Below are 13,399 nucleotides of genomic sequence, written 5' to 3' on the forward strand. Positions count from 1 at the left end.
TTTAAGTTAACATGGTACTATTACGTTCTATGTTAAGGTAACATGGCACATTGAATTCCATGTTAATTTAATATGATACTGTTAATATCCATGTTAAGACTGTTCCCATATCTTTATAAAGACCGCGACTACAATGTCTGCTCTAATGTTGTCTTCGGATGCTTCTGTGACTTTCTAATTGTTAATTAACAATTGTTTTATTGATAATTTCTTTTACCAACTGTTTTTTACGTAATTGTATTGCAATTGTTATCGAGTAAATTTCTGGGGTAATTGTTTAGTAATTGTATTTGAGAATTGTTTTTGGGTAACTGTTTTCTTGAGTAATTGTTGTTGAGTAAATTTGTTGGGTAATTGTTAGGTAATTGTGTTTAGAGAGATTGTTTTTGAGTAACTTTTTTATTAATCGCGACTGTCATGAAGTAATTGTTTTAGTGATTGTTGCTGAGTGTTTGTGAGTGTAATTACAGGGGTACCAACACTGCCGATGCCAACCACTCACCTTGGGCCAAGAATACAATATTTAGCTGATGATTCTTGAAGTGATGAATTGGCCATTTGAGTACACCATTTCTCTACAACGCCCTATATCATGTACTATAAATATCTGATGACAGTAAACCCACCTTGGTACGCAATACTCTACGCCAAGTAGAGTATTCCACATATGAAACGGTAAACTTACCACGACAGGCAAATAAGGGATAGGGGACACATCAAAGAGGCAGCAGCAGCAGCAGCAGCAGCTTGAGGAGCAGCTGGAGCAGGAGCAGCTTGAGGAGTAGGAGCAGGAGCAGCAGCGAGTATAATAGGCGAGTGAGAGAAGCTGAGGCAGAATGGTTGTTAGTGTAGGAGCGATAAGATGATAAATGAGGAATTACGAGATGAGAATACCTGCAGATATATCATTCTGAGGGAGAGGGGCTTAATGTATTGATCAAACATGAGAATGGTCGTGCGTGAAGCACTGCATCACCAGGTACGTGCAGCACTGCATCACCAGGTACGTGCAGCACTGCTTCACCAGGTGCGTGAAGCACTGCATCATCAGGTGCGTGAAGCACTGCATCACCAGGTACGTGCAGCACGGCTTCACCAGGTACGTGCAGCACTGCTTCACCAGGTGCGTGAAGCACTGCATCACCAGGTGCTTGAAGCACTGCATCACCAGGTGCGTGAAGCACTGCATCACCAGGTACGTGCAGCACTGCATCATCAGGTGCGTGAAGCACTGCATCACCAGGTGCGTGAAGCACTGCATCACCAGGTGCGTGAAGCACTGCAACACCAGGTGCGTGAAGCACTGCACCACCAGGTGCGTGAAGCACTGCATCACCAGGTGCGTGAAGCACTGCATCACCAGGTGCGTGAAGCACTGCATCACCAGGTGCGTGAAGCACTGCATCACCAGGTGCGTGAAGCACTGCATCACCAGGTGCGTGAAGCACTGCATCACCAGGTGCGTGAAGCACTGCATCACCTGGTGCGTGAAGCACTGCATCACCAGGTGCGTGAAGCACTGCATCACCAGGTGCGTGAAGCACTGCATCACCAGGTACGTGAAGCACTGCATCACCAGGTGCGTGAAGCACTGCATCACCAGGTGCGTGAAGCACTGCATCACCAGTTGCGTGAAGCACTGCATCACCAGGTGCGTGAAGCACTGCATCACCAGCTGCGTGAAGCACTGCTTCACCAGGTGCGTGAAGCACTGCATCACCAGGTGCGTGCAGCAGTGCTTCACCAGGTGCGTGAAGCACTGCATCACCTGGTGCGTGAAGCACTGCATCACCAGGTGCGTGAAGCACTGCATCGCGAGGTGCGTGAAGACTCATCACCAGGTGCGTGAAGCACTGCATCACCAGGTACGTGAAGCACTGCATCACCAGGTGCGTGAAGCACTGCATCACCAGGTGCGTGAAGCACTGCATCACCAGGTGCGTGAAGCACTGCATCACCAGGTGCGTGAAGCACTGCATCACCAGGTGCGTGAAGCACTGCATCACCAGGTGCGTGAAGCACTGCATCACCAGGTGCGTGAAGCACTGCATCACCAGGTGCGTGAAGCACTGCATCACCAGGTACGTGAAGCACTGCATCACCAGGTGCGTGAAGCACTGCATCACCTGGTGCGTGAAGCACTGCATCACCAGGTGCGTGAAGCACTGCATCACCAGGTGCGTGAAGCACTGCATCACCAGGTGCGTGAAGCACTGCCTCACCAGGTGCGTGAAGCACTGCATCACCAGGTGCGTGAAGCACTGCATCACCAGGTACGTGAAGCACTGCATCACCAGGTGCGTGAAGCACTGCATCACCAGGTGCGTGAAGCACTGCATAACCAGGTGCGTGAAGCACTGCATCACCAGGTACGTGAAGCACTGCATCACCAGGTGCGTGAAGCACTGCATCACCAGGTACGTGCAGCACTGCTTCACCAGGTGCGTGAAGCACTGCATCACCAGGTACGTGAAGCACTGCATCACCAGGTGCGTGAAGCACTGCATCACCAGGTACGTGCAGCACTGCATCACCAGGTGCGTGAAGCACTGCATCACCAGGTACGTGCAGCACTGCATCACCAGGTGCGTGAAGCTCTGCATCACCAGGTACGTGCAGCACTGCATCACCAGGTGCGTGAAGCACTGCATCACCAGGTACGTGCAGCACTGCATCACCAGGTACGTGAAGCACTGCCTCACCAGGTGCGTGAAGCACTGCATCACCAGGTGCGTGAAGCACTGCATAACCAGGTGCGTGAAGCACTGCCTCACCAGGTACGTGAAGCACTGCATCACCAGGTGCGTGAAGCACTGCATCACCAGGTACGTGCAGCACTGCTTCACCAGGTGCGTGAAGCACTGCATCACCAGGTACGTGAAGCTCTGCATCACCAGGTGCGTGAAGCACTGCATCACCAGGTACGTGCAGCACTGCATCACCAGGTGCGTGAAGCTCTGCATCACCAGGTACGTGCAGCACTGCATCACCAGGTGCGTGAAGCACTGCATCACCAGGTACGTGCAGCACTGCATCACCAGGTACGTGCAGCACTGTTTCACCAGGTGCGTGAAGCACTGCATCACCAGGTACGTGCAGCACTGCTTCACCAGGTACGTGCAGCACTGCTTCACCAGGTGCGTGAAGCACTGCATCACCAGGTACGTGCAGCACTGCTTCACCAGGTGCGTGAAGCACTGCATCACCAGGTACGTGCAGCACTGCTTCACCAGGTGCGTGAAGCACTGCATCACCAGGTTTTTGGTCATGCAGCAGATACCAGTGTCGAGCTGTCAGTCAAGTGGTGATGTTCGTGGGAACCCTAAGGTTCCCCCGTCGTCCCCCGTCGTCCACCGTCGTCTCCCGTCGTCCCCCGTCGTCCACAGCCGTCCACCGTCGTCCACCGTCGTCCCCCGTCGTCCACCGCCGTCCACCGTCGTCTCCAGTCGTCCCCCGTCGTCCACAGCCGTCCACCGTCGTCCCCCGTCGTCCACCGCCGTCCACCGTCGTCCCCCGTCGTCCCCCCGTCGTCCACCGCCTTCCACCGTCGTCCATCGTCGTCCACCGTCGTCCCTCGTCGTCCACCGCCTTCCACCGTCGTCCACCGTCATCCACCGTCGTCCACCGTCGTCCACCGTCGTCCGCCGTCATCCACCGTCGTCCACCGTCGTCCGAAGTCGTCCACCGTCATCCACCGTCGTCCACCGTCATCCACCGTCGTCCACCGTCGTCCACCGTCGTCCACCGTCGTCCACCGTCATCCACCGTCGTCCACCGTCATCCACCGTCGTCCACCGTCGTCCGAAGTCTTCCACCGTCATCCACCGTCGTCCACCGTCGTCCACCGTCGTCCACCGTCGTCCACCGTCATCCACCGTCGTCCACCGTCGTCCACCGTCGTCCACCGTCATCCACCGTCGTCCACCGTCGTCCACCGTCGTCCACTGTCGTCCACCGTCGTCCACCGTCGTCCACCGTCATCCACTGTCGTCCACCGTCGTCCACCGTCGTCCACCGTCGTCCACCGTCATCCACCGTCGTCCACCGTCGTCCACCGTCATCCACCGTCGTCCACCGTCGTCCACCGTCGTCCGAAGTCGTCCACCGTCATCCACTGTCGTCCACCGTCGTCCACCGTCGTCCATCGTCGTCCACCGTCGTCCACCGTCGTCCACCGTCGTCCACCGTCATCCACCGTCATCCACCGTCGTCCACCGTCGTCCACCGTCGTCCGAAGTCGTCCACCGTCATCCACCGTCGTCCGCCGTCGTCCACCGTCGTCCACCGTCGTCCGCCGTCGTCCACCGTCGTCCACCGTCATCCACCGTCGTCCACCGTCGTCCACCGTCGTCCACCGTCGTCCACCGTCATCCACCGTCGTCCACCGTCATCCACCGTCGTCCACCGTCGTCCACCGTCGTCCGAAGTCGTCCGAAGTCATCCACCGTCGTCCACCGTCGTCCACCGTCGTCCGAAGTCGTCCACCGTCATCCACCGTCGTCCACCGTCGTCCGCCGTCGTCCACCGTCATCCACCGTCGTCCACCGTCGTCCACCGTCGTCCACCGTCGTCCGAAGTCGTCCACCGTCATCCACCGTCATCCACCGTCGTCCCCCGTCGTCCACCGTCATCCACCGTCGTCCACCGTCGTCCACCGTCGTCCGCCGTCGTCCGAAGTCGTCCACCGTCATCCACCGTCGTCCACCGTCATCCACCGTCGTCCGCCGTCGTCCACCGTCATCCACCGTCGTCCACCGTCGTCCACCGTCGTCCGCCGTCGTCCGAAGTCGTCCACCGTCATCCACTATCGTCCGTCGTCATCCACCGTCGTCCACCGTCGTCCACCGTCGTCCACCGTTATCCACCGTCGTCCGCCGTCGTCCACCGTCATCCACCGTCGTCCACCGTCATCCACTATCGTCCGTCGTCGTCTACCGTCGTCCACCGTCATCCACCGTCATCCACCGTCGTCCACCGTCATCCACCGTCGTCCACTGTCATCCACCGTCATCCACCGTCATCCACCGTCGTCCACCGTCATCCACTATCGTCCGTCGTCGTCCACCGTCGTCCACCGTCATCCACCGTCGTCCACCGTCATCCACTATCGTCCGTCGTCGTCCACCGTCGTCCACCGTCGTCCACCGTCGTCCACCGTCGTCCACCGTCGTCCACCGTCATCCACTGTCGTCCACCGTCATCCACTATCGTCCGTCGTCGTCCACCGTCGTCCACCGTCATCCACCGTCGTCCACTGTCATCCACCGTCGTCCACCGTCATCCACTATCGTCCGTCGTCGTCCACCGTCGTCCACCGTCATCCACCGTCGTCCACCGTCATCCACCGTCGTCCACCGTCATCCACCGTCATCCACCGTCGTCCACCGTCATCCACCGTCGTCCACCGTCATCCACCGTCGTCCACTGTCATCCACCGTCGTCCACCGTTATCCACTATTGTCCGTCGTCGTCCACCGTCGTCCACCGTCGTCCACCGTCATCCACCGTCGTCCACCGTCGTCCACCGTCATCCACTGTCGTCCACCGTCGTCCACCGTCATCCACTATCGTCCGTCCTCGTCCACCGTCGTCCACCGCCGTCCATCGTCGTCCACCGTCGTCCACCGTCGTCCACCGTCGTCCACCGTCATCCACCGTCGTCCACCGTCATCCACCGTCATCCATCGTCGTCCACCGTCGTCTACCGTTATATACCGTCGTCCACCGTTATATACCGTCGTCCACCGTCGTCCACCGTCATCCACCGTCATCCATCGTCGTCCACCGTCATCCACCGTCGTCCACCGTCATCCACCGTCGTCCACCGTCGTCCACCACCGTCCACTACGGGACATACCCCAGCCACGGACTCATCTCCCCCAAAAATACGCCTTTACTTGGCTTGGACTAATCTCCGTCTCGCTCGGAGAATTGATTAAGACACAGCGAGGACTCAGCCGCCATGATTTACCCCCACCACCACTACGACCTTCCGCGACCCGCACGATGCCTCCTCTCCAGAGGAGACTCCATAATATTGAAGTCGCTCCAGACCCAACGTGAGTATGGCTGGACCCTTTGGGAGTAAGAGAGAGGTCGCAAGGTGACTTTCTCATGCTAGTTCTCTCAAACAAAGAGTAATATTGTTATATATCTTCACCTCCGGATGCTGGTATATGTACTCCAGCAAGCAAATAGCAGCCATTGGTTGCTAGTTAGTTAGGAGTAGGTTGTTGGAGAGAGAGAGAGAGAGAGAGAGAGAGAGAGAGAGAGAGAGAGAGAGAGAGAGAGAGAGAGAGAGAGAGAGAGAGAGAGAGAGAGAGAGAGAGAGAGAGAGAGAGAGAGAGAGAGAGAGAGAGAGAGAGAGTGAGAGAGAGAGAGAGAGAGAGAGAGTGAGAGAGAGAGAGAGAGAGAGAGAGAGAGAGAGAGAGAGAGAGAGAGAGAGAGAGAGAGAGAGAGAGAGAGAGAGAGAGAGAGAGAGAGAGAGAGAGTGAGAGAGAGAGAGAGAGAGAGAGAGAGAGAGAGAGAGAGAGAGAGAGAGAGAGAGAGAGAGAGAGAGAGAGGAGAGAGAGAGAGAGAGAGAGAGAGAGAGAGAGAGAGAGAGAGAGAGAGAGAGAGAGAGAGAGAGAGAGAGAGAGAGAGAGAGAGAGAGAGAGAGAGAGAGAGAGAGAGAGAGAGAGAGAGAGAGAGAGAGAGAGAGAGAGAGAGAGAGAGAGAGAGAGAGAGAGAGAGAGAGAGAGAGAGAGAGAGAGAGAGAGAGAGAGAGAGAGAGAGAGAGAGAGAGAGAGAGAGAGAGAGAGAGAGAGAGAGAGAGAGAGAGAGAGAGAGAGAGAGAGAGAGAGAGAGAGAGAGAGAGAGAGAGAGAGAGAGAGAGAGAGAGAGAAGGAGGAGGTGGTATAAGGCGTTGTCTCAGCTGCTCCTACGTTCTCCCTGCTTCTCCTGGGTCTCTCTCTCAAGGGGGTTTCCTTCCCTCTAGATTACAGCAGCTCCATTTCAGCACATTCTCTCGGATTTCAAACTGAGCGTGGCGCGCGGCTTGTATTGACAGGCTGGCTGAGAGTCTACCACAATGCTTAGGCCACTTGGGTAAGTGGTGGGTGGCTAAGCTGCTTCTCCCTGGCTTGAAGATAAGGGGTGAGAGGGTAGTTAAAGTGGCCCTGACTTAAGACAAGCAGGGAGAGGTTAGTTAATGGTGCCCCTGGCTTAAGACAAGCACCAGGGCACCGTCAAGGTCGAGAATCATATATACGAGAAGGCGATAAGGGCCATACGAGCAGGAGTCGGGATGGAAGATTACGAGCAAATATTCTAGGCCAGCCTGTCCTCATAAGGTTTACCAACGTTAAGAAAACGGTAAATTTAAAGTGTCCTTTCTTAACCTACCAGAGGACCCAAAACAAAAAACGGGAATGAACGTCATTTTCGCCAGCCGCTTCCATTTGCAAGTACGACCATTTTTGGCCGTATGTAACACCTACGAGGGAAAGGAAGAGAACTATCAGGGGAAAGCGCCAAGCCATTACGACTATATAAGCACTCGGAAGGGATCAGGATAAGGATTTGGGATGGGACGAGGGGAAAGGAATTGTGCCCAACCACGACTGGATGGTCGGGGATTGAACGCCGACCCGCATGAAGCGAGACCGTCGCTCTACCGTCCATCCCAAGTGGTTGGGCAAAGCGAAATGTTACTTTTTTGTAGGCCAGGTTGTCTAGTGGTGCATAGTTCTCTGAACATGTGGGAAGTCACAAGCTGCCGCTGGCGCCCATCACTGAGGTGTGTGTCTGGGGGTGCCAGGTGTGTGGAGTGTGTTCACGAGTGCACCAACAGTGCACGAGTGCCCCAACAGTGCACGAGTGCCCCAACAGTGCACGAGTGCAGCAACAGAGAGCACGAGTGCAGCACCAGAGAGCACGAGTGCACCAACAGAGTGGACGAGTGCAGCAACAGAGAGCACGAGTGCACCAACAGAGAGCACGAGTGCAGCACCAGAGAGCACGCGTGCACCATCAGAGAGCACGAGTGCAGCACCAGAGAGCACGAGTGCACCAACAGAGAGCACGAGTGCACCAACAGAGAGCACGAGTGCACCAACAGTGCATGAGTGCAGCAACAGAGAGCACGAGTGCAGCAACAGTGCACGAGTGCAGCAACAGAGAGCACGAGTGCAGCAACAGTGCACGAGTGCAGCAGCAGAGAGCACGAGTGCACCAACAGAGAGCACGAGTGCACAAACAGAGAGCACGAGTGCACCAACAGAGAGCACGAGTGCACCAACAGTGAATGAGTGCAGCATCAGAGAGCACGAGTGCAGCAACAGTGCACGAGTGCAGCAACAGAGAGCACGAGTGCAGCAACAGTGCACGAGTGCAGCAGCAGAGAGCACGAGTGCACCAGCAGAGAGCACGAGTGCACCAGCAGAGAGCACGAGTGCACCAGCAGAGAGCACGAGTGCAGCAACAGTGCATGAGTGCAGCAACAGAGAGCACGAGTGCAGCAACAGTGCACGAGTGCAGCAACAGAGAGCACGAGTGCAGCAACAGTGCACGAGTGCAGCAACAGAGCACGAGTGCACCAGCAGAGAGCACGAGTGCACCAGCAGAGAGCACGAGTGCACCAGCAGAGAGCACGAGTGCAGCAACAGAGAGCACGAGTGCAGCAACAGTGCACGAGTGCAGCAACAGAGAGCACAAGTGCACCAACAGTGCACGAGTGCAGCAGCAGAGAGCATGAGTGCAGCAGCAGAGAGCACGAGTTCACCAACAGAGAGCACGAGTGCACCAACAGAGAGCACGAGTGCACCAACAGAGAGCACGAGTGCACCAGCAGAGAGCAGGAGTGCAGCAACAGAGAGCACGAGTGCAGCAACAGTGCACGAGTGCAGCAACAGAGAGCACAAGTGCACCAACAGTGCACGAGAGCAGCAGCAGAGAGCATGAGTGCAATAGCAGAGAGCACGAGTGCACCAACAGAGAGCACGAGTGCACCAACAGAGAACACGAGTGCACCAACAGAGAGCACGAGTGCACCAACAGAGAGCACGAGTGCACCAACAGAGAGCACGAGTGCACCAACAGTGCACGAGTGCAGCAACAGAGAGCACGAGTGCAGCAACAGTGCACGAGTGCAGCAACAGAGAGCACGAGTGCAGCAACAGTGCACGAGTGCAGCAGCAGAGAGCACGAGTGCACCAGCAGAGAGCACGAGTGCACCAGCAGAGAGCACGAGTGCACCAGCAGAGAGCACGAGTGCAGCAACAGTGCATGAGTGCAGCAACAGAGAGCACGAGTGCAGCAACAGTGCACGAGTGCAGCAACAGAGCACGAGTGCACCAGCAGAGAGCACGAGTGCACCAGCAGAGAGCACGAGTGCAGCAGCAGAGAGCACGAGTGCAGCAACAGAGAGCACGAGTGCAGCAACAGTGCACGAGTGCAGCAACAGAGAGCACAAGTGCACCAACAGTGCACGAGTGCAGCAGCAGAGAGCATGAGTGCAGCAGCAGAGAGCACGAGTTCACCAACAGAGAGCACGAGTGCACCAACAGAGAGCACGAGTGCACCAACAGAGAGCACGAGTGCACCAGCAGAGAGCACGAGTGCAGCAACAGAGAGCACGAGTGCAGCAACAGTGCACGAGTGCAGCAACAGAGAGCACAAGTGCACCAACAGTGCACGAGTGCAGCAGCCGAGAGCATGAGTGCAATAGCAGAAAGCACGAGTGCACCAACAGAGAGCACGAGTGCACCAACAGAGAACACGAGTGCACCAACAGAGAGCACGAGTGCACCAACAGAGAACACGAGTGCACCAACAGAGAGCACGAGTGCAGCAGCAGAGAGCAGGAGTGCAGCAACAGAGAGCACGAGTGCACCAACAGAGAGCACGAGTGCACCAACAGAGAGCACGAGTGCACCAACAGAGAGCACGAGTGCACCAACAGAGAGCACGAGTGCACCAACAGAGGCTGAAGGCTTGTGAGGAGGCGGCCGGTGTACACCAGTCTCAACATGGCGCCGCTCAGGAACATTCTACGCTCCCATACCCTTGATTATCGCCCGACATTGCTCCCGCCGCCCGACACTCTGGTACCGGTTACTGGGAGCCGTTTTGCGGGCGTGGGAGCCGATGGGCGTGATGACTGATGGGCGTGGTGACCGGCGGGCGTGCGGTTGCTACTGGTTCCACTCAGATATTCAGCCTCCGTGATCCTGTAAGGTGCTCAGCACTCTTTAAAACTTCACTCACGCACTCTGGCCTAGTAAACAAACATCTTAGATGGGCTCACCCTTGGCATCTCTCTTTAACTTAACATTAGTATTTGGTATTACATGCATTAGTGTTTATTTTTTCTGTGGTAATTATTTGTATTATCATTGATAAATATTATAATTATTATTATAATTATTTATGGTAATTACACCTTAATTTCAGTAGGAGTTACATATCAGTATGTGGGAAATACGGGGAGGTACAGAGAGAATGCAGGACATTCAGGGATGTACAAATGTAATACAGCGAACATACAGGGGGGACAAAGAGATACAGGGGGATACAAAGTATTATCGTGAGATACAAAGATACAGGGGGATACAGAGTAATACAGTGGGATACAAGAGATAGAGGAGTATAGTTCAGGCAGGAAGATACAGGGAAGCACAGGGAGATACAGTCACAGGATACAGAGATACAGGATGTCTGAAGTCACGCTTTAATGGTACAGGAACTTGTTTGGTTTTGTCCAGGCGAGTCGGTGTTGGTCGCCTTCTCTGGCGCGCTTCCTGTTCCTCATATATGTGAACAAACTACAAAAAGTTTCTGAAAGGTGGCTACTAGAGTTCAACTTGGGCAAATGTAAGGTGATGAAGATTGGTGCTTGGTAAAGGAGGTCTCAAGTCCCGTGACATCTAGCCCGTGACTCATCAAACAACAAATAGGGAAAAAACAAAGTAGACATGATCCCCACGTATTAAACACTCAAAGTAGTTGATAGGGTAGACAGAGATAAAGTGAATAAGATAGTAGGGACCGAAACTTAGGTCCTCAAATAGGTCGCAAGGAATATTTGGTAAAAACAGTTTACAGTTTCAAGGGAGTGAAAAAGAGGAATGACCTTGAATGAAATAATTTAGAAAAAATCTCTCCACGTGGATTTATAATTAAATTCAACAGAAACTAAGAGTTTATGTAATAAACACAACAGACGACTGGAGGCTGTCGGAACGAACCCACAAGTTGAAGCGCGCGCGCACACACAACACACACACACACACACACACACACACACACACACACACACACACACACACACACACACACACACACACACACACACACACACACACACACACACACACACACACACACACACACACACACACACACACACACACACACACACACACACACCACACACACACACACACACACACACACACACACACACACACACACACACACACACACACACACACACACACACACACACACACACACACACACACACACACACACACACACACACACACACACACACACACACACACACACACACACACACACACACACACACACACACACACACACACACACACACACACATACACACACACACACATACACACGTGGTGGAGGCTGTGGTGGAAGCTGACTACATTCACAGTTTCAAATGTAGATATTACAGAGCTCGAGAAGCTCAGGAATCTGTACACCAATAGATAGACGATTGAGAGGCGTGGACCGAAGAGCCAAAGCTCAACCGCGCAAGTATTACTAGGTGAGTACACACACACACACACACACACACACACACACACACACACACACACACACACACACACACACACACACACACACACACACACACACACACACACACACACACACACACACACACACACACACACACATATAAACGGTTGGAGGGGCATTAAAGGCTGGATCCCGCTCCCGTAGTCACTAACAGGCAAACATTAACAGATAACCCACCAGATGGCTGCCTCCTCATAGTCCAGGAGCCATCCAAGCAGGCCCTGTCACTCACCCCTACCCCCACTCCCCCAGATTGTGTTAATGGTGGTTTTGTAGCGGCAGGAGTGGTGGTGAGAGATGTCACTTGCAGCCCTCACCTCTCCCTCACCTCTCTCCCTCTCTCCTCTCTCCTCTAGCTTCTTAAGACACACACACACTCTCCCTCACAAATAGGTTTAGCCCCCAAGACACCAAACACAGTGTTCTTGCCTTAAACAGCGTTGATGGAGCGATACTTTTCCTGCTCAATAATTCACTGCAGAATGCCACAACCCTCCTCTACACTGTTCACTGTTCCTACACGTACGGTGCTACGGTGTCTTCCCGGATTATTGCCATCTTCTGGGTAATGACTCGTTCCTGCATGTGCCGGGACGCAGGTGTGTGGAGGTGTGTGGGCGCTCAGGTGTGCCAGCCTGGCACACCTGAGCGCCTACACACCATGGATATTCTCAGACATGTGACTTCATCTTTCCCACACACCTGTATTCTGCCTTCCTGTGGTGCTGCCTTACTGTGGTGCTGCCTTCCTGTGGTGCTGCCTTCCTGGGGTGCTTCCTTCCTGTGGTGCTGCCTTCCTATGGTGCTGCCTTCCTGTGGTGCTGCCTTCCTGGGGTGCTGTCTTCCTGTGGTGCTGCCTTCCTGGGTTGCTGCCTTCCTGTGTTGCTGCCTTCCTGGGTTGCTGCCTTCCTGTGGTGTAGCCTTCCTGGGGTGCTGCCTTCCTGTGGTGCTGCCTTACTGTGGTGCTGCCTTCCTGAGGTGCTGCCTTCCTGTGGTGCTGCCTTCCTGTGGTGCTGCCTTCCTGGGGCGCTGCCTTCCTGTGGTGCTGCCTTCCTGGGCTGCTGTCTTCCTGGTTTGCTGCCTTCCAGGGGTGCTGCCTTCCTGTGGTGCTACCTTCCTGTGGTGCTGCCTTCCTGGTTTGCTGCCTTCCAGGGGTGCTGCCTTCCTGTGGTGCTACCTTCCTGTGGTGCTGCCTTCCTGTGGTGCTGCCTTCCTTTGGTGCTGCCTTCCTGTGGTGCTGCCTTCCTGGGGTGCTGCCTTCCTGTGGTACTGCCTTCCTGTGGAGCTGCCTTCCTGTGGTACTGCCTTCCTGGGGTGCAGCCTTCCTGTGGTGCTGTCTTCCTGTGGTGCTGCCTTCGTGAGGTGCTGCCTTCCTGTGGTGCTGCCTTCCTGGGCTGCTGTCTTCCTGGTTTGCTGCCTTCCTGGGGTGCTGCCTTCCTGTGGTGCTACCTTCCTGTGGTGCTGCCTTCCTGTGGTGCTGCCTTCCTGTGGTACTACCTTCCTAGGGTGCTGCCTTCTTGTGGTGCTGCCTTCCTGGGGGTGGTGCCTTCCTGTGGTGCTGCCTTCCTGGGGTGTTGCCATCCTGTGGTGC

General features: G+C 55.0%; 2 protein-coding genes across 2 annotated transcripts; both read left to right on the plus strand.

The window, feature by feature from the left end:
- Window positions 1-3,267: 3,267 nt before the first annotated feature.
- LOC123749888 (uncharacterized) lies at window positions 3,268-9,268 on the plus strand. The gene is made up of 3 exons (XM_069304884.1): window positions 3,268-6,059; window positions 7,851-8,694; window positions 8,789-9,268. Exons 1-3 carry the CDS (start codon window positions 3,268-3,270, stop codon window positions 9,266-9,268), a joined length of 4,116 nt encoding a protein of 1,371 aa, XP_069160985.1.
- LOC138352398 (uncharacterized) lies at window positions 9,265-9,978 on the plus strand. Its single transcript, XM_069304885.1, has one exon. The coding sequence runs from the start codon at window positions 9,265-9,267 to the stop codon at window positions 9,976-9,978; it is 714 nt and encodes a 237-aa protein (XP_069160986.1).
- The last annotated feature ends 3,421 nt before the right edge of the window (window positions 9,979-13,399 follow it).

This window comes from Procambarus clarkii, chromosome 53 (genome assembly GCF_040958095.1).
Source record: "Procambarus clarkii isolate CNS0578487 chromosome 53, FALCON_Pclarkii_2.0, whole genome shotgun sequence".
NCBI classification, from domain to species: domain Eukaryota; kingdom Metazoa; phylum Arthropoda; class Malacostraca; order Decapoda; family Cambaridae; genus Procambarus; species Procambarus clarkii.